Source organism: Apteryx rowi, unplaced genomic scaffold (genome assembly GCF_003343035.1).
Source record: "Apteryx rowi isolate R43461 unplaced genomic scaffold, aptRow1 scaffold_782, whole genome shotgun sequence".
NCBI classification, from domain to species: domain Eukaryota; kingdom Metazoa; phylum Chordata; class Aves; order Apterygiformes; family Apterygidae; genus Apteryx; species Apteryx rowi.
Genome location: NW_020451074.1, coordinates 16,028 through 34,706, shown reverse-complemented (window position 1 = coordinate 34,706; position 18,679 = coordinate 16,028). Strand labels below are relative to the sequence as shown.

General features: G+C 43.7%; 3 protein-coding genes across 7 annotated transcripts in view; all 3 read left to right on the top strand.

Moving 5' to 3' along the window:
- The first annotated feature begins 18 nt into the window (after positions 1-18).
- PGLS (6-phosphogluconolactonase) lies at positions 19-2,717 on the top strand. The gene is made up of 5 exons (XM_026088740.1): positions 19-333; positions 413-520; positions 1,113-1,214; positions 1,748-1,888; positions 2,185-2,717. The coding sequence occupies exons 1-5, from the start codon at positions 67-69 to the stop codon at positions 2,320-2,322; spliced, it is 756 nt and encodes a 251-aa protein (XP_025944525.1). The 5' UTR covers positions 19-66; the 3' UTR covers positions 2,323-2,717.
- Positions 2,718-5,393: 2,676 nt separating this feature from the next.
- Positions 5,394-18,543, top strand: FAM129C (family with sequence similarity 129 member C). 5 transcript variants are annotated; one of them, XM_026088765.1, is made up of 15 exons: positions 5,394-5,417; positions 6,034-6,135; positions 8,848-8,978; positions 10,061-10,192; positions 10,665-10,779; positions 11,928-12,095; positions 12,623-12,738; positions 12,850-12,954; positions 13,788-13,950; positions 14,648-14,835; positions 15,350-15,505; positions 15,787-15,903; positions 16,130-16,237; positions 17,100-17,211; positions 17,996-18,543. In XM_026088765.1, exons 2-15 carry the CDS (start codon positions 6,081-6,083, stop codon positions 18,208-18,210), a joined length of 1,881 nt encoding a protein of 626 aa, XP_025944550.1. In that variant the 5' UTR covers positions 5,394-5,417; positions 6,034-6,080; the 3' UTR covers positions 18,211-18,543. The 5 variants fall into 5 exon arrangements, with proteins under 5 accessions (XP_025944550.1, XP_025944551.1, XP_025944553.1 ...); XM_026088766.1 differs by lacking the exon at positions 5,394-5,417 and having other exon boundaries at positions 5,982-6,135; positions 15,817-15,903; XM_026088768.1 differs by lacking the exon at positions 5,394-5,417 and having other exon boundaries at positions 5,982-6,135; positions 18,045-18,172.
- COLGALT1 (collagen beta(1-O)galactosyltransferase 1) overlaps positions 18,308-18,679 on the top strand; it is a 9,845-nt gene continuing 9,473 nt past the window's right edge. Inside the window, exon 1 of the mRNA XM_026088745.1 lies at positions 18,308-18,393. Coding sequence (XP_025944530.1) covers positions 18,308-18,393 — 86 coding nt within the window. The remainder of the gene's footprint in view (positions 18,394-18,679) is intronic.

Genomic DNA, 18,679 nt, shown 5'->3' with positions numbered 1-18,679 from the left:
CTTCCGGCCGTGCCCGGCGGCCGCCGCCCCCGAGCTCGTAGTCGCCGCGCCCGGCCCGGCCCGGCCATGCCCCGCTCCGCGCCCCGCCACATCTCGGTGTTCCCCTCGCCGCAGGAGCTGGGCTCCTCCCTGGCCCAGCTGGTGGCCCAGCGCGCGGCCGAGGCCGGCGGCCGCTTCTCGCTGGGGCTCTCGGGCGGGAGCCTGGTGCGGATCCTCTCCCAGGAGCTCCCGGCCGCCGCCGGCCCCGCCGCGCCGGCCCGCTGGCTCCTGGCCTTCTGCGACGAGCGCCTGGTGCCGCCCGGGCACCCGGAGAGCACCTTCGGGGCCTACAAGGTGAGCGGGGCCGGGGGCGGGGGCGGCGCGGGCTGCCGCGCCCGGGCCGCCCCTGACAGACCTTCGCTCGTCTCCTCAGGCCCAGCTGCTGCCGCGGCTGCCCGTGCCCGAGCGGCAGGTGCTCGCCGTCACCCCCGGCCTGCCCGCGACCGCCGCCGCTGCCGACTACGCCGCCAAGCTCCGAGAGGTACCGGCTGGCGCGGGGGCTGCACCGGCAGCTCCGGGCCGCCGCTTCCCAGGGGGGCGGGCGAAGCTCCCCGGCGCCGGGAGCTGGTGTCTCCTGTGGGGGTTACCGGGCGAAAGGCGCCCCGGCCGGGCTCCGCATCCCCTCGCGTTTTCCCTGTAGAAAGGGCAGGCGCCTCGCTGGCCAAACAGCAAACGCGATGCCTTCAGGAACAGGGCTCTTCTCTGAGCTGATGTGGCGAACGGGYTTAGGGAAGGGCCAGCGCTGAGGAGAAGCTTTTCCGGGTAGCTTTGTGCATGCTCTTTGTGATGTTTTGTTCCGKCTTAGTTTATCAGTGACTGCTCTGGCAAAGGGACATGAACCGCTGCTGTTCTTTCTTCCCTGTCAGGTGATTATACCACACAACAGGGCACTCAAGTGTGGGGCACCCCAGAAGCTTTACGGCCTGACTAGAAATTCATCGTGATAGAGTAGCAGCAGCGTCCTGTGCTTTTACAGTTCAGTTCCCAGTAGAACTTACTCCCTTGCAATATGCCACCTATCTGAGTGACCAAGGTTTTTATCTTCTGTTTAATCTTTTATTTTTTTTTTATAGGCTTTTCAGGGTGAGAACCTCCCTGTCTTTGATTTACTGATTTTGGGAGTGGGGCCAGATGGTCACACTTGCTCCCTCTTTCCAGATCATCCCCTTTTACAGGTAAGCTTGTAGAACCAGGAGGGGATTTGGCTTAACAAAATACGAGTTGTGCTTATTGGACTGCTCTCAGGTTATTTGTCTTCCTGATAATTCTGATTTTAACTGTCCTTAGTTGATGTGTGAAACATGGGGTTAGYGGCTCCTCCTGTCCTGTTTTTTGTATGTATGTGGTTGTGCTCATGACTCTGACAGAACATCATTGTCTCTCCACTGGAGTTTAACTCTGAGTGAATATATGGATGCTATTGCTCTGCTGTTTTAATGAGTAGCTCACAAATTGCGTTCGTAAGACTAGTAGTCTGATCTTGGACTCCTTGGAGTGAACAAAGGAGATCTCGATTTAGGCGGAGATGTGAAAAGTTTTAGGAATCTGCTGCTATATCCTAGATTGTCCTCAGTAACGATCTTTTACCTTATTCATTGCTTAGAGTCAGGCAACTTACTCCTCTGTTTGGAATATACCATATCTGCCTTGAGTGGTTCTCTTGCTTTATTCTGATTTTTTTTTTTCCCACGCTTTTTTGCCCTGACAGGAGAAAGAGAAAATCGTTGCTGCCATTACTGATTCTCCAAAGCCACCACCAGAGCGGATAACATTAACTCTACCCGTGCTTAATGCAGCACGGACTGTTGTGTTTGTTGCTACAGGGGAAGGTAAAGCTGCTATTTTAAAGGTATGTATGGTTTGAAAACAAAAGATTAATCTTTTTAATGAAAATCCAGATTGTCAGCAGATATTTTGGGGGAAGACTGATTTACTGACTTTTCTGGAGAGCCAGGCCAAATAGTTACACCTGCCATTTAATCAAAGGTCTGCTTTCTACAGGGATAGGGGTAAAAACATGGTAGTATTTTAGTCAAACTCTGAASCTTTTTTTTAAGATGTGAATGATTTAAGGTTCATGTTGTTGGTTTGCAATACTCTTTCACTGACCGCTCTGCTGAAACACTGTTCTGTTTCTTTGAACAGCGCATTTTGGAAGGTGATGAGGAAAAGCCCCTTCCCGCTGCTCTTGTTCAACCTCATACTGGGCAGCTGCACTGGTTCCTGGATGAGTCTGCAGCCAAGGAATTGACTGTTCCCTTTGAGAAACATTCAATCTTGTAGAACCAAATGTTTGACTAGATTTTCTGGTAGGAATCTGGCAGCAGTAAATGCAGTACCTGCACAGAACTAGCTGTGTAACATTCCAGATCAAGGACTCCACATTTGGTTGTAGTACTTGGGGGTGGCACAGAACTAACACTATCTCTCTCTCTCTCTCTCTCTCTCTCTTATTATTATTATTATTATTATTATTATCTTTTTTTGGAACAAGTGGTACTTTGTGGAGCACTGTTTAATAATCTCTTTGGCTTGGTATGGGACGTATGCATCTGGTTTCTAGTTGCAAATGGAAATGCTTGAAATTGCACAAGGTGACAGTATAATGCAGTCTGTTTTGTGAATGGTCTCTGTGATGTCAAATGAATGTACAATATTAAAGATAAAAATTTCAGCTATTCTGCTCGTTTACTTTTTCACCTGGTCACAATGTTGTGTGAATAGCAACCAAGAATTGAAGGAGCAGGTGTGGGATTTTGGATATCCTGGACTCTTGCTGTCTGTCCTCTCTCTGTCCTCTCGCTGTCCTGCAAATGTCAGGGTGGCAAGACTTGGAACACCCCTGAACTCTCTGGCTTTAGGATAATCTTTTGTTTCCCTTGCTGGTTTTGTTGGACTGCYCTCAGGTTATTGGTCTTCGTTATAATCCTGACTTTAACTGTCCTTAGTTCACGTGTGAAACATAGGGTCAGTGGCTTCTCCTATCCTGGTTTTTGTATATATGTAGAGGGTCTGTTCTTTAGTTTCTGTTAGAGATCTTTGGTTATACTATTCATGAATCTAGACTGTCGAGAGATTACCACTGAAGAAACTCATACATGTATTTTGGACACATGAGGAGGGAGAGGGGCTGCTGCTCTTTAGGTGGCATCCTGAAGCTCAGATAAATTCTAGTGATGCACTCCTAGGAGCATAACCAGTCCAAGAAGAACAATCTACAAACGGACTGAGGTAAGTTTTTGGCTCAGAGGCTTTCAGTCCTCCTTTGTTATGCTTTCAGCTGTTGGTTTCAGAATGTTTTGAGTTTGCACGGAGTCCAGCAATCTGTTAGTGCATAGCTGGCAAGAAAAAGTATTCCAGTCTTTACAGATGAAGAAGCTGAGTCGGGAAAGATAGATGACTTATCTCCTAGGAAATGCAGCATTTCCGTGCCAGACGTGGGAACAAAACCCAGGAATTCAGATTCCTGGGTTGTAAATGGAAGGTGATACGATTTTTACAAATCAGTTGTGCAGAACCTGGACAGGACTTTGAGCAGTTTGCTGTTGACAAGTGTAGCGGAATTGAAATTACAGTGCAGGACACATCTGTTCCCTTTTTAGGACATATCTCATCCTTTCAGAGCCATAATCTAATAAACCTTGGCAACAATTACTGGAGTATAAACTGTTCAGCCTTCACCAACAAAGTGTGCAAGAGTTGTCTGCATGATTCTTGGTTTGCCTCTGTTGCTTATTGTCCTCTGTAGCATAATTTTCCTAGGGGCATGAATTCTGGTAGGAGCTATAAAATAGGACTGGTTAGTGACTGTTCTCATTGTTCCCATAGGCTATCTTTGAAATTAGTTATAAGGAGATCCAGATAGAATGTCACAAACTGGTAAAACATCTTTGCATCTGTGATTCTTGCTGCTGTTTGTCTCTGAGGGCAGATGTGGTCTTGGTGCTGGAGGAGGAAGCAAACTTGCCAACTGAAGTGCCAGGCAGAAAAATGCATCTGTACTCCTCTGATTTCTCCCCCTTCCCCCCTTCCCCCCTTCCCCATCTTTCATACAGGGAAGGAAGCCATGGAGGAATCTTGTGTGCAGTGCTTTCAGTGTTTGACATGCACCAGTTTTCTCCTCCCCACCCACCTACTTTTACTGCTGCTTTCATCTTTCTGCTATTCACAGACCAAGTTAAACATATTTTCCCCAACATCTCGTGAAGTCTCYATGTCTCTTTATCAAGAGCTCTATCTCCTCCATGAGACTCATTTCTGATGAGACTCCTGTGACTTCATTACCAGTTATCATGTCAGCCTCCCTTTTTATAGTTGTTCACTCTTTTCCAGTATTGAGTTCAGCATCTAGAGAAGTCAGAATTGTTTCAATTCCTTTTTGATTTTTGCTCTTGAGAAGATGGGGCATGCTGTCAGTTTGGGAACTCCTATCCCTTTTTATGTTTTATTCCATTACCCCTTGTTCTCATTGCCAGTCCTTCGCAGAAAAGAAGTAATGTCCAATTTAATTGATGAACTGGTGAAAGAACTATAGGAATTGGTGAGAGTAAAAGGATTTGTGAGTTAAAGAAGTACAAACATTACTAAAATCATGTTTATGTCTGCCTGATTGTTGAGCTCTGCATCTTAAAATATGAAATAAACAAAGTAGATGTGTACAGACAAGACTTTCAAACTCAAAATCTTATTAATGCAAATTGCATCTTTCATCTCAAGTGACATGTGTCCTGAGTCTCATGCCTGCCATACTGTGGAAGATTTAATAAGATAGTTGTGCAAATGTGAATCCAAAAATGCATAGTGCTAGACTTCCAAATAGCCAAGAGACACAGCTGGTTCATCCCGCCTCCAAGTGCCATGTTTGTAGAAAGCTGCTTCTCTCTGTTGTGTGGCACAGTATTATCACTTTAATGATTCTGAACTCTTTTTCCACCTGGTTTTATAGGGCCTTTTTTTTTTCCCCCCTGAAGTCTCCCCTGTTGATTTCTCTATATTAGAAGTACTTTGGCTTTTTGACCAGTCTAAGAACTGATGCAAGTGCTGAACATTTCTGCTCAGGGTTTCCTGTTTCTACATGTTCTGTGGGGTGTGAAGGGTATCAAAAATTGTCAGTTGCATAACAGTAAAAGTGGAAGATAATTTAGGTCAGCTTAATTAGGGAACTGAGAACTGAGAGCAGGTGCAGAGTAAAGCAATGACCAGTGTTATTTCCATGACATGCTTTCAAATTTAGAAATAACTCAGAAAAATCCCCTTATCGTATCCCACTCATTCACTTCTGCCTCGCTCCCAAATGCATTATCCCCTAACACAAGCAGAGGCCCCTCCTGAAGTTTGTTGTGGGATGTCTTGTACAGCGGTAGCTGAGAGGGAGAGAAGTGAGTAGAGTATGAAGGAGTACCAAGAGCATCTGATAAATCTGGTAGTGCAGTTCACAGCATCATGTAAATTTACAGGCTGTACTGCTTTAGCATCCTAACCTTAAATTCCAGGGCAAACAGGCTTGTCTTGAATAGTTGCATTTTTGCTTTGTATTTAACTAACACTAAGCAGCAATATTTCTAGGATGGAAATTGCACTTGCAGTTCAGTAAAGAAATGCGGTGTGTTCGTTATTCACTTTACAGTTCCATTGTATCCAGTTCACTGTGAGCTAGTCCTAACCCGCTGTGAGAGCATAGCTAGGGTGATGTTGAGCATGAATTCTCACTGACTCCACAGTCTTGAAAATAAAGCAGAAATCAAGGTAGTACCCTTTTAACATCAGAGGCTTAGGGGTAAAGCCTGTGAGAAAGGGGAGCRTGTGGGCAGAGGGACTGTGGTGCTGCTGCCTCTTTAAGGCTTATTTTGTGAGTAGGGGTGTAGACAAAGGGCTGATATGAGAGATGTTATTTGAATATTTATGAGCTGGAGGAGAGTATGACAGAAAAGGACAATCTCTGCTGCTTTAAGAACTTAAAAAATCGGTGTGTGGTACGTCCTCTCTCTTCCTCAGATCCTGACCTTGAAGTCTGGTAGGCAGTGAGCACACTGAAGCAGAAGATGGGAGGAAGATATTCAAGCCCACTGAGTGGGAAGCAGCGCAGGTATCTGAGAGGTAAGAAATGGCTTCTACTATCTCCATTGCCTTTTGAAGAAAAAAGTTCCTGTTTATAATTGTTTATAATTAATTTTGTATATAGCCTCATAATCCCACACACTTACATTTATGTATTACTGTCTGTATTGGGTGAGGGAAGACTGCCACAGAACTGTCCTCAGAAAACATTCACAGGACGAGACTACTAGACTTTGCTGTAAAGAGAGGGCAAGATCAAATCTACTGGCAATCAGCTGAGAGAACTAAGGTATTACATAATAGTTGTATAATCTTTAAATAGTAAATTAAATGTAGTGTATTAGTACAGATGGCAGAGGGTCCTCTATAAAATACAAGAGGATACATTCAACTCCATTAGCTGCTTCCTGCCTGCACTGAGAGTAACTGGTGCTCAGGTTGGTTGTTTTACAGGACACTTTCTCTCCTTCCGGTGTTGGTTATACCCAGCCCTTCTCTTCTAATGATCTACTTGATCCAGGCCTGATCTGGATATTTCCCTTGCTGTTAACGTACGAGATGCAATCTTCTCACTGAATCCCTTACTAATAGCAAATTGTCCCTGCAAGCTGGACTCCAGCAATGCTCTGTAGATAGTTCAAAGAAAGCCGCCCAGCTGAAGATCACTTGTCAAGAAGTTCTGATCCTTTTCAGTGTCAGGTCTGCAATCCTTGAACTTTCATAATTTCTGAACTGGGTATTTTGTGTGTGCTTGGGTTGACTGATGCTTTCAGATGATTTGTGCCGTCTTTGGTTTTGGCCTAAAACCACTCAGATTTTCCTTGCTGCTTTCATTTCTTTGGACAGTGTCAGGGAAGGACTGAGTAACTGCAACAGCCAAGACATGTAGTGCAAATTCATTGTTCAGCAACTTTCAGGATCCTTCTGATATTAACCGTTCAGTGTTTTGCTTATTGCATGCAACAGTGATCATCAACTGAATCCCAATGCGGGGGACAGAGAATTTGGGTTACGTAAGCGGTGTGGAACCAGCTTTTAAACCTTTTCAAGCCTAAATAACTAGGGAAGAGCATTTGAAAGAGGCAGGATAGGAGTTCTGTTTGTTCCATAACAGCCTGACTGTCCTCCTGAGTACCGAATGTAATTAATCTGTATATATGTTACAAGGAGTGTTCTGTGCATCAACTTAAGCATGGGGATTGTACATTCAAAATGCTTATTGATGAGCATACAGTGATCCCAGTAAAATGTCAGATGTGACTGCCCTTTCAGATTCTACTCATTGCTGTATTGAATGAGTCGCTTTAACAGTGATTACTTGTAAACTGGCCCCTCTACACTTAAGTGAGATTTCTACTGTCGAAGCRTCATCTTTGAGGCAGGGATAAATGAACTCAGAGAAATTAATAAAGGAAAATCCTTCTTCCCAAAAGTGTGATTTTTTTACTACCACAAGAGTACCAGTGAACTCCACAAGTCTCCAAAAGAGGTGGCTGTTTCTGAATCCCTTCTCTGCTGTCTGGTAAGTTCTTCTGGTGCTTAGTATAAGTACTTCTCAACATCAGAAGGCTGCCAGCATTGGCTTAGTGCTCGCTGAGCTCAAATTTGGGCTTTGAGAGATGTGAAATCTAATTTAGGTGTTGATTTTAAGATGCTCATTGGGCAAAAAAGGACTGTGTGTGTGTGTGTGTGTGTGTGTGTGTGAAACTAATCTGAAAGCCCTCTTCTCTGATACCTTCCTTTTTGAATGGTTCTCTGTGTGAGAATTAGGAAATGCATTATTTTTAGACTGTCAGCTTCCTCCCCTTTCTGCCTCCTACTGTTTCTTGAGCAACATATTTCTCTGCCTCTTTGCAATCCCTTTAGTGGTAGGGTAGGCAATGTGCTTTTGGAAGCCTCCACAGCTTCAAACTATAGCTTTATTGTCAGATTTTTTTTAAGTTTACAGCTGTTTTAGGCGTGACATTTCAACAACTCAGCTATCAGTGAATTTCCTCCCTTGTTTTCATCTTTTCAGCTGGTGGAGAAAATATTTGGAGAAGCAGTGGCATATAGAAGTCTTTTATTTTTGAATAGCATCAGACCTCTGACATTTTGGATCCTTTTTTCACTAGACGTCTTCACATGCTATACTGACTAGGTTCCCAAGATGATAAAGCGCCAGCAGTTTAGGGTCCAGTGACGACTGCAAGAAATAAGGAACTTGGCCTCTCTGGACCTTTTGAGATACAAAAAGGTTGCATCATGCCTCTGTGCTTGGTTTCCTCTACTGCAAAATGGCACTAAACTGTATCACATTTGATGCAATTTAAGGCATTTGGTAATCGCTTGAAGTAGCCAAAAATAGGAGTGTGCATCCACTAAACTGCCTGGGCTGGGTTAGGCATTTGTAATGCAAAGGGCCTGTAGTAGAGGTCTCTTTGGGCAAGTGGCATTATTCAGAGGTTACAAACATGTAACAGCACAGTGAGGAGAGTATCTGGATCTCAGAGGTCATGGTGAGTTTGTAACAATTCCTGCAGAGCCTACCCATAGCCTTACAGCAGCGCCCTGCGTCAGGCTACCATGTTTGCAACCTCTGGAGCAGTTTGGGTGTCTGGAGCTTAATTAGCAGCCTTGTTTCTTGGGAGGTGTGCTTCTAATTCAAAAGCTGTTCTTGGAGGAGAAAAAAATGCTGATTAGAAACAGAAGGCTGCCTCCTCTGTGAGGAGACTATGAAGTGAAACTGTCTCTGTTCTTGCTCTACCCCAGGTTGCACAGCTGCCATGATGAAGAACTTTTTGCCCTATTACCAGAGGCAGCTTGCAACAGCCTTTCTGCAACAGGTCTCTGGGGAACTGGACCTGCAAGGCAAACTTGCCCTGCAGCTACTACAGAGCAAGGTAAATGATAAGCCTTCGCACTTGATGTCATATCCCCCAGAAACRCTTTCCTCCTGAGGTTGATCTTGGGGATGCACGTTCTCTTATGAATGTAAAGACTGACTGCTATTCCCTGTCTCTTTGCAGCTTCATTATGCAGTTGATTACCATTATGCAGATCACTGACCTATTACTAAGGGATAGTTTATCTTTTATGGCCTAAAAATAGATGTTTAGGAACGTATTTTAAGACAGCTGTGACAACAGACGGTACACTTGTGTTGCCAAGTGGCCATTTATGTATTTCATGCCCCCATAAAGATAGGCTGGCTCACTTTTGAGGACTTGCTCCTTTGTATAATTAGAAGACTAGTGTCTCCTCCACCTGTATGCTTATCTTCCCGACCACACTAACTCCTTAAGGATCATGATAACTATATAAAGTGCAGTTAGGGAACTGAGAGGTATTCTCTTTTCCTCTGAGTCACTCAAGTTGCTTGTTTTTTCCCTAGTCTCACACAACTCTTTGCACCTTTTTCCCCCCTTCTCTCTGTCATCTTCAGGTGAGAAAAGGGCTCTTGTGTTTATTGAATGTGCAGGTGGGGTTTTTCTTTTTTTTTTTTTTTTTGTTCACAGGGAACTTGCATGCCTCTTTGACCAGCGCCTGGGAATAAGAATTGACACTTCCATGTTCTGATTCTCATTATCCCATTATCATTAAAAAGCTGTCAGCTTTTCGTGTGGTGTATTTGTAATACCACTTTTTCTACACTAAGCATAGCGTTAATATTTTAGATGAGTAGGTGAGATTGATAGCCAAGGATATAACTCACAGGTTAGTGTCAAAATCACTACAGAATCACTGCAGATTACCAAGGTGTGTCGCACAGAGTTGATTTAGGTGCTTTGTTTGCTTTTTGTGACCACTAGGTGTCCTTGTTCAATTGCATCTCGCAATTACTTATACTGTGCTAATAGCAAAAGTCTTGACTGGGCCAGGCTCCCACTCTCTGTACTGCATGCAGCATAACATGATCTTTCTTTCTTACAGAGCTGGCACTTCTGCTGAGGTTTGCTCACTATTCCCTCTTGTGTATTCTCAGACCCAGAGGGCACCTCATGCTACTTTGTATGATGGATTGCTCTCTCAGTATGATGAAGATTCCCAAAGGTGGAAGGAGAATTACTTTGTTCTTCTTGGAGATTTTACCCTGGAATGGTTTGAAAGCAAAGAGGTAACTATGCTCCTTCTGCTACAACTGTAGAGGTTGTAAAATCAAGGGTTTTATATGGTCATATTCCATGCAAACATTCCTAGGCATCCCCTGCAGGCACAGGACAGAAGACGACACAGGACTGTGCGAACACAGCTACTAGGATGTAGCTGATGTCATGTAAAAGCCTGCCACTTCACACCTGGATCACTGAAAAAAGATTCTCTTTGCAAGGGCAAATATATTCTATCTCCTTAAAATTCATCCCGGTTTACTGTGTTGCCTTATGCTCCCTCGCTACCTACTCTAATTGTTGTTACTCTGCTGTGTTAATGAGCTACTGAATTCTACAGCTGTTGGCCTTGTAAGTGGAGTCATGAGAAACAAAACCACTTGCTGTTGCCAGCTGCTCTAAAGTGCGGAATTGAAATCTGTATAAATAATTCTGCCTGTAAACCCGCACTGAGAACACACCATTTGATTTCTTTCCCAGGCCCTGGGAAAAGGCTGTGAGCCCAGAGACTCGACTGCTTTGTCTGGCTACCTGCTGTTGACTTCGCTAAATGAATACACCAAACTGGTCAGCAGTCTGTGCCAAGGATTTGCAGGTAATTCTATGATGTGTCGATCTTAAGAAATATATATTGGCCTAGATACGAGCAGAATCCAGTTGGGCATCTCAAAGCATTACAAAAAAACAATGACTTGACTGTCACGTTAGAACAGTAGCAATAACGTGAGATGGGCTCTGTGCCCAATGATGAGATCTTGCAGTTCTTGCCACAAAAGAGGGTAATGGTTTGACACAGAGGAATCTTCATTACATATAGACAGAGCTACAACATTCAAATGCTAAACTGAACATTATGTTGACATCACGCGGACTCTGTACTTTCAGGATCGCATGCAGCTAAATATGTGTTTTTTCTTTGTTTTTCCTTATTCTYTCGTGTCCCTTTCCCCTGGGACACGACAGCTGTGTTTAGGACCTCKGGCAGATTGCAAGACCTTACTTAGCTAGCTGAAAAACTAACAGTTTAAAATGAAGCGGTTCGAAATTAGAAGCAGATGCAGAGACATTTCTGCCTTTTCATTTGAAATGGTTTTCTCTGTTCAGTCTTTCAGTCTCGCTTTTATAAGATAACTGCATACTGTAAAAATTTCTATCTGGCTGTGATGATATGTAAATTACTGATGGCTTTTTAAATTAGGCACAGCAATTAAAAAATTGCTAGTGGAACTAGCATCTTTCTAGTATGCTGAAGATACTGCTTAGAAAGGAAGTGAGACTTTACCAATTGCATTCAGAACAAAATATTTGTAATAGTCTATGCGGTCCTTACTGTTTATAATACTACGTCAAATTTTTATTTATTATTTCTAATAATACTAAAAAAAAATAAAAAAAAAGGTTGACCCACCTTAGCAATGACTATGCAAACTCCCAATCTGACATCATTGGTTTGATGTTTCCCCTGCCACAGATTAAAGGCTGAAATCTGGCTGGTTCTAATCACCCTACATCTTGCTCCCTCGTTCTTTAATAAACTACTGATATACAGCAGGCCTTGGATCGCGCATTGATACAGCAGGCCTCGGGCATTTTATTTTGTCAGTGTAATGGTAGCACTCAATGAGAGACAACGGACCTATCAATAGTTGCTGTGAAATTGCCTGGAGTTTATAGAAACAGTAATTTCAAATTGTTCCTGTGATGGCRTACACTGTGCTTTTTCTTCTTTCCCTCCACCCCAAGGTGGCTATTCCCAGCAGGGCTGGAACACCTTAGCTGATTCTCCAGGAGAGTTTTTGTTTTTCCTCTACCATCCATTCCGGAGGCACTTTTGTTTTTGCACAAGCTCTGCAGAATCCCAGCGGATCTGGAAATCTGCTCTTCAAGATGGGATTCGGTATCACAGTACAGGTAATGCTTTGGAATCTGGTAGGTGTCTGCCTTTAGGTAGTCACCTGATGAAGCAATATCATCCATGAAAGCTGAGGGCATGAGCCTTCTACCATGAGGATCTTTTCATGGAGGGGCCAGCTATAAATGAACTCTCTGTAAATTCTTTGGTTTCTGATTCCTATGCCTAGACAGTGAGAAAATTTCCTGCAGGCTTTATCCTCCCTTGGAATAATTTTATAGTTGCTAAATTCCTGCAACTTCACATGATTTGGCTGGCACTCCTTTTTAAGAAATACTGAGATTCAGGGTTAGGCTACTGCATTTGGATTCACTAAAGTGTTTAGACTATCTTCCCCTCTTCTTTTCCATCAGTAGTGTAGTTTCCTCTATGCAGTAGGTTTCATACAGCATTTGTCATCTTGGCATTTTGTAGTCATCACATTGTATTTACGTGCATGTCATTTGAATGTGGTTAAAATCAAGTATTTTTTTTCTAAGTAATCTTAATTAAATGTAACTGGGACTAACTCATCTTTTGTCCTCAGAATTACAGAGGAGAGGTTCTTTTGAAGCTGAAGCATTTCTGGAGGCTGTACGATTTTACAGACAAGAGAGAGGTAGCTACAGGGCAGGGGATCTTCTCTTGGGAGCTGAACCTGAGGTTTGTCAAGTGCTGAACTTTCCAATACCAGAGCATTTAATGCGAGTTTGCTGCCTGGAACTTGGTTTAAATAGGGGTTTGTTTTTTTTTTTTTTTTTTGGGGGGGGGTAGATTCTTGGTAATGTGCTAATGGAGGATTTGCTGCCAGTGCTGCGGTCTCAAGTGCTCCCACATATCAGAGGGTCAGAACCTCGGAGGAAGCAGCTGTGGATCCAGGTAAATGCACAGGGCATTATTTGCATCTGAAAGTCAATGCTGGTCCCCACCTAGGGTTTTTTCTTTTTTTTTCTTTTTTTTTTTTCTTTCTTTCTTTAGCATATGGTGATAGAACCTCTGCCGTTGGGAGAGCCAGATCCAATTTTGGGATACCTTCTGCCTGATGCAAGCTGCACAATTGCAGCATTACTCGTAGCTCTTAAGTACTAGGTTGTATAACAGTGAAACAGAGAGTGGTTTGTTGGTCACAAACTTACTCATCTGCTTCAAGGAAAGATGAGTTCTGAGATAAAAGCATTGTGGAAACTGCTGGTAGGACTATTTTATTTGAAACTCTACAGCTGGAGAGGACAGGGGAGCTATAAACATGAGCTTCATGTATAAACTTTTTAAATAAAGAACAATTTGGCAAACAGTGCCCATTCCAAGGCTCCTCTGCCTTTTCAGTCTCCTGTGAAACTGCTGTCTTTAGTGGTCCATTGTGCAAAGATAGAGAGCATTATACTGTGTGAAAGGTATGTTTAGTTGTGGTTTGCTGCATATGGGCAATGAGGGAATGATTGTAAGGGAGATAAAGAACAATGAAATACTTGATATTTGGGCTGGGTGAGATGATGCTGGATGAGTTGAGAAGAATCTTAAAAGCGTGACACAGATGGAAGACAGCCTTTTGTTTACTGGTGAACCTAGTAACCTAACAAGGAATTTGCTTCTGTTAGAATAGACAGTAATGTTTCCCAAACTTGCCTAAGGCCTGTATGATGCCTCTTATCTTTCCTTTATTCTTTCTTTATGTCGCTCTCTGGTTCACCTGCTCTTTAACGGCCACCCAGTTTCTGCAGGAGGCTTACACACTGATCCTCAGTCAAGTCTCCAGTGAATTCAAAGTTTTTCAGAGGGAGAAAGAAAAACTACAAATTCAGTTGGAGAAGAAAATTCGCCCAGACCTGGATCAGATGCTGACTTTAAAGGATCAGATAGCCAGAAAACTCCAAGGTTGGACAAACAGGGGCAAAAGGCTGGGAGAAAATGCAAAAAATTTGCAGGTTCAAAAAAAGAATTGGACAAATCCATTACATTTTTAGATGCTTATTAAACATGCAGCCTTGTTCTAGCCCAGGAACTCCTTTTGCATCTTAGGCCTCTGCTGTTGATGGCTGTTGAAAACAGGACACCGGGTCACCACTTTGGCCTGACCCAGCAAAGGTGTTCTTATTTTATGTAGTCTGTATTCAGTTGATACAGTCTTTACTTTGCAATTTTCTTGCAGGTGTGAGTAGCGTGCAGAATCATCTGCCAACAGCGAGGCTGGGGTAGGAATTAATTCATCATGAAGTGCTCTTCTAAACAATTCTGTTCATTTTACTGTTGCTTAACAATTTGTTTTAGTTGAAAATCCATATTTATACCAGAAATTCCGATAACTTTTAATATGAGGAACTTCAAGGCTCCTGCCCATAGTTGTAGTYCTTAATTTGTGAACTGCTGGCTTAGATATCACTGTTTTGGGTAGAACAGACCAACAGATACTATGGTTGCACGTAGTAAAACATCGACTGCGGGCAGAAATTATCGGGTGGTGGTTTCTACACAGTCCGAGCCCCTGCTATCTTGGATTTGTGCCTAGTGCATCCAGGGCAATGTGGAGTCTAGCACAATTTATCACACAACCCATAGCTTTCCATTTTGACAGGAGCAGTGCAAAGTCCAGCAGAATCATGCTGTTGCCAGGGAGTGGAGCCTGACCTGGTCTGTGTGATGGAGGAACTCATGCGTCCGATCAGCTCAGGAGCTGAGATGGTACGCTCGCTCTTTGCTCAGAGAGTTGATGAGATGGTCAGAACTGTACGGAACTCTCCTATCGCAGTCTTGCAAAAAGAGGTAAAATACGTGGATGATATGACAAAGGCAACTGCTTTTTTCCAGCTCCCTGCAGACCACATTGCCGTTAAATTTGCAGACAGGAATACAAGCATTCTACCTACTGTGGCAGTTGTCGGTGCAGGACTGATTCTTGAGGCAGCATACTCTTCACTGTCACAATGTTGCAGCTAATTTGCAGATATTGAATCCTGGCAAGAAGGTTCTCACTGACCCCAGGATGAGCTTTATTAAGCATAAAGTCTCTTAAGTTGCATATTACTGGAAAGGTATGCTGGGGAATTGTCACAGTACGCTTTTCTCTTTCTTATACTCTTTCCCTGAGCACATGTAACCGGCCGCTGTCTCGCTGCCTCGTATTCCGGAGAGAATCTGAGGCCTGACTGGAAATGGAGCAAAGGAAGGAAGTGGGAATAGTACAGAGCTGGGGCTCCAAATGAATTTGGGAACAAATATTAAAAAGGAAAAGGGACACTGTATACTGCCTAAGTAATGCACTGTTGCTCTGATGTAGCTTCTGACACTCGGGAGAACGTCTTGGACGCCTGAAATCATGCAGCCGTGTTATGAGAAGGCTGACGTTTATAAAGAAAGTCTGCAGGGACTCGAGAGGTTTGGCTTTCACAGCGTGACAAGCTTGGTCCTCGGAGCTCAGAATCTCATGCAGCAAGTAAGTGGTGAAACTTTGAGAAAACATGCTTGAAAAAGCTCAGGAGGGCTGACCCTTGTGAGTGAGTTCCAGTCTTAGCTATTATTTTCACTTTTTGTGCTGTCCTTCCATAATTTCTTCTTAGGCTGCCCAGAAGGCACGAAGCAAAGGTTTGAAAAGGTTTTCTCAGTAAAAGAAAGCTGACTAACCGGGAGAGTCACTCCCAGCTGGGGTGAGATGAAGAGTGAAACCCTGGTTCCTGTATGTCTGGTACCTACTCAGCAGACTTTTGTTTTTTACAGCTAATGCAAAATTCCATCTATACCTTCCAGCAGCTTTCAGAGCAACGCCTCAGCCAGGCAACTAACCGTAACCAAGTCGTCCAAATGCTGGAAAATGTCAAAGATCGTGTGCTAAAGGTAAGGCATCAGATGCCTTCTTTGTCCTTCCCTGCGTGTTTGATCTTACTTGGATGCATAAATCTTTGGGCTTTTTGTTTTTCTGTTGAGTGGTGCTGCTTTACTCCAAGTATTTTCCCATATTTCTGTGTGCTGTTTTAACACAACAGATACAGTGGTGGTTGTAGAGAAGGCATCTGACGATTGGACTTATTCTCCTTTGAATTTCATTGTCATCTGCTTGCAGAAATTTGACTATGACAGTAGTTCCACCCGGAAGCAGTTTGCTCAGGAGTGGTTGGTTCAGATTTTTCTTCCTTTTCTGCTGAAGCATTTGGAGTCCAGGTGTAAACTGGTAAGGTTGAACCTGAGAGGGGCTGGAAGGGGTTCTGACTCTGCTGAGATGGAAAGGGGGCTCATATAAGCAAATTTTAGCTCAGCAAAAATAAAATCATTTGGTTCTTCTGGAAAGCTGTGCAAACCCAGCAGTTTTTACTGGGTGGCTAAGTGGTTTGTCTTCCCTTCAGTACAGCTTTTCCCTCTCTAGTATTCTGGTGTTTAGGAACTGTACCGTAACCCTGAAGAAAAAGAGTTTTTAAATAACCCGTGCCATCACAGCCCTCTCGCACAAGGCATCCAATAAACTTCCTCCAAGTGGGTATAAGTCCTATTCTGTTTCACACCATAGATGTGACTGTCACTTAGCGATTTCACAGAACATTCTCCTCTTCCCCCTCCCCCCTTTTTCCTCTGCTGCCTTGTGCCAGAATGCTGCTTGGACCGATTCCCGTTGTAGCTAGTCCTAGTGGTGGTTTCTGGATTGCCCTTACTGAAGGGCACTCTGCTTTGGAGAAAATATTTCTGTCTCTGGGATTTGAGAGCATTGATTGCTCACTCCTTTCTTGTTCTGCCTGATTTTTAGGGAGTCTTAACTAATTTCTGTAGGTTCTTCCCATCCTGGCTGCTGATTGCACTCTTTCCTTCTGATAATCTGYGAATACAAATGATGTGTTACACAAGATCATATTTAGGGAATTAGCGGTTGTCAAGCAATGGGTAATTAGAGTGCCTTCAACAAAGAAGCAAATGTTAGAGGAATAACATGTTTTGGCTTAATTGAAATGCTGTCAGACCAATACTGGCCCTGATCATATGTCTTTGAGCTGTATGTGATACTGATATTGCCCAATTTTCCTCTCATGTATTTCCTTTGGTAGGAGCTGCCAAAATATGAAAGTTACGTGTTTGCTGATTTCAGTGGCATCATAAATGTGGAAAATATTTATGAAGAAGTGGTTCTGGCTGTATTGCTGAAAGCCATTAGCAAAGGTAAAGAAATTGTGTTCCTCTGAAAGTACCAAAGCGGACTGATTTACAGCAATTGTTCCTTTGCCTTCTGCTAAAGAAAGGAGGGAATATCCTGAGACCAAAATATTTACTGCTGCCAAGCTTGTAACTTCTGCTTTGTTGTATGCAGCTGATCGATTTTTTTTTTTTTTTAAGCAGTTAAACAGTGGTTTCCGTGTTTCTATGTTCAAGTTTCTTTCCAGATGTTGCCTGTGGTTAGAATGCTAACGTTGCCAGAATACTAATGTTGAAATAGCTTATTCTTGCCAATTCTCTTTCCCTCCCCCACTGTTCCCACTTGCTCACTGTAACCTCTAAACCTCCTACTGGCCAATGTGAGCAAAAAACCCTCATTTTACAAGCATGATGTCATGGGAGGGCTGCATATTTACTGCTTCCTTTTAAAGTGTTGAACAGAAGAGCTTTTATGCTAAGGATGAATCATTAGTGTAGTCTGCACATCTGCTACAATTGGTTCCTCTAAACACACCGGTCTTAATGGTCTTTTTAAATTCTATTTAAATACATTGGGGGGAGGAGGAAGAGCAGAAGTGAACCCTTGGCAACAGTATTTTAAGTGCCTCTAAAACAGTTTGCACCATGCTGCCACAGTAGAACTTGGATGGGCCAAGTAGTAGTGACTCTTAGAAGTCATCTCAGATTTAAAAACAGATATGCCTGTGTCAAAGGCAGCATTTGGAAGTAAAAGTTTGATATGTTACTTATGTTTATTGATGTTTTACATTACTTTTGGTCCTTGTTTCAGCCCTGAAAGAGGCCTCAGGTCGTAACAAACACAATCTTTACCGTGACAGTTTCTTTTGTGTTCTGGAAAGCACAGACGACCTGCTCCATGAAGTGACAGCCCAGGAGCTCTCTGGAATAAGAATGGGAGCACTGAGTAGCAATAGTATGTTGGATGCTGTAACTTTTCCCACTTGCCCAGTCAATAAATCAGCCTCAGGTGAGAAAATATGGTAAGGTACAGGCTCAGCTGAGGTTGCAAGTCCTTCCAAATGCAAAGGTGACATATGCCTGTGAGGCTCCTTGCTGGTGTAAAGAAGCAGAAATACAAAGTATGGCCTACGCACAGACGCTGAAGGCAGCAGCAGAAGGCTTCAGAACAGGACAGCCGCGTTACGGGACCTCTGGGACAAAACAAATGTGATGTGTGAAATATCCCCTTGTTACGGATGAAAAGCTTCTGGGAAACGGAAACCCCCCGGGTGAATGTTCTGCGGACAGCGATGCTGCCAGAACTGCCCCAGGGGAGGCGGAAAATGTGGAGCAGGGCGGGAGGGAGACGTAGCATTAAAGACGTTTAGCCATAGCCTTAAGGACATGTAGCGTTAAGGACGGCCGCGCTGCGCTCTCCCCCCCCACCGGGAGCGGTCTGGGGGGGGTGAAGGGGCGGGGCCGGGGGCGGGGCGCTGCCGGAGGGCGGTGGCGC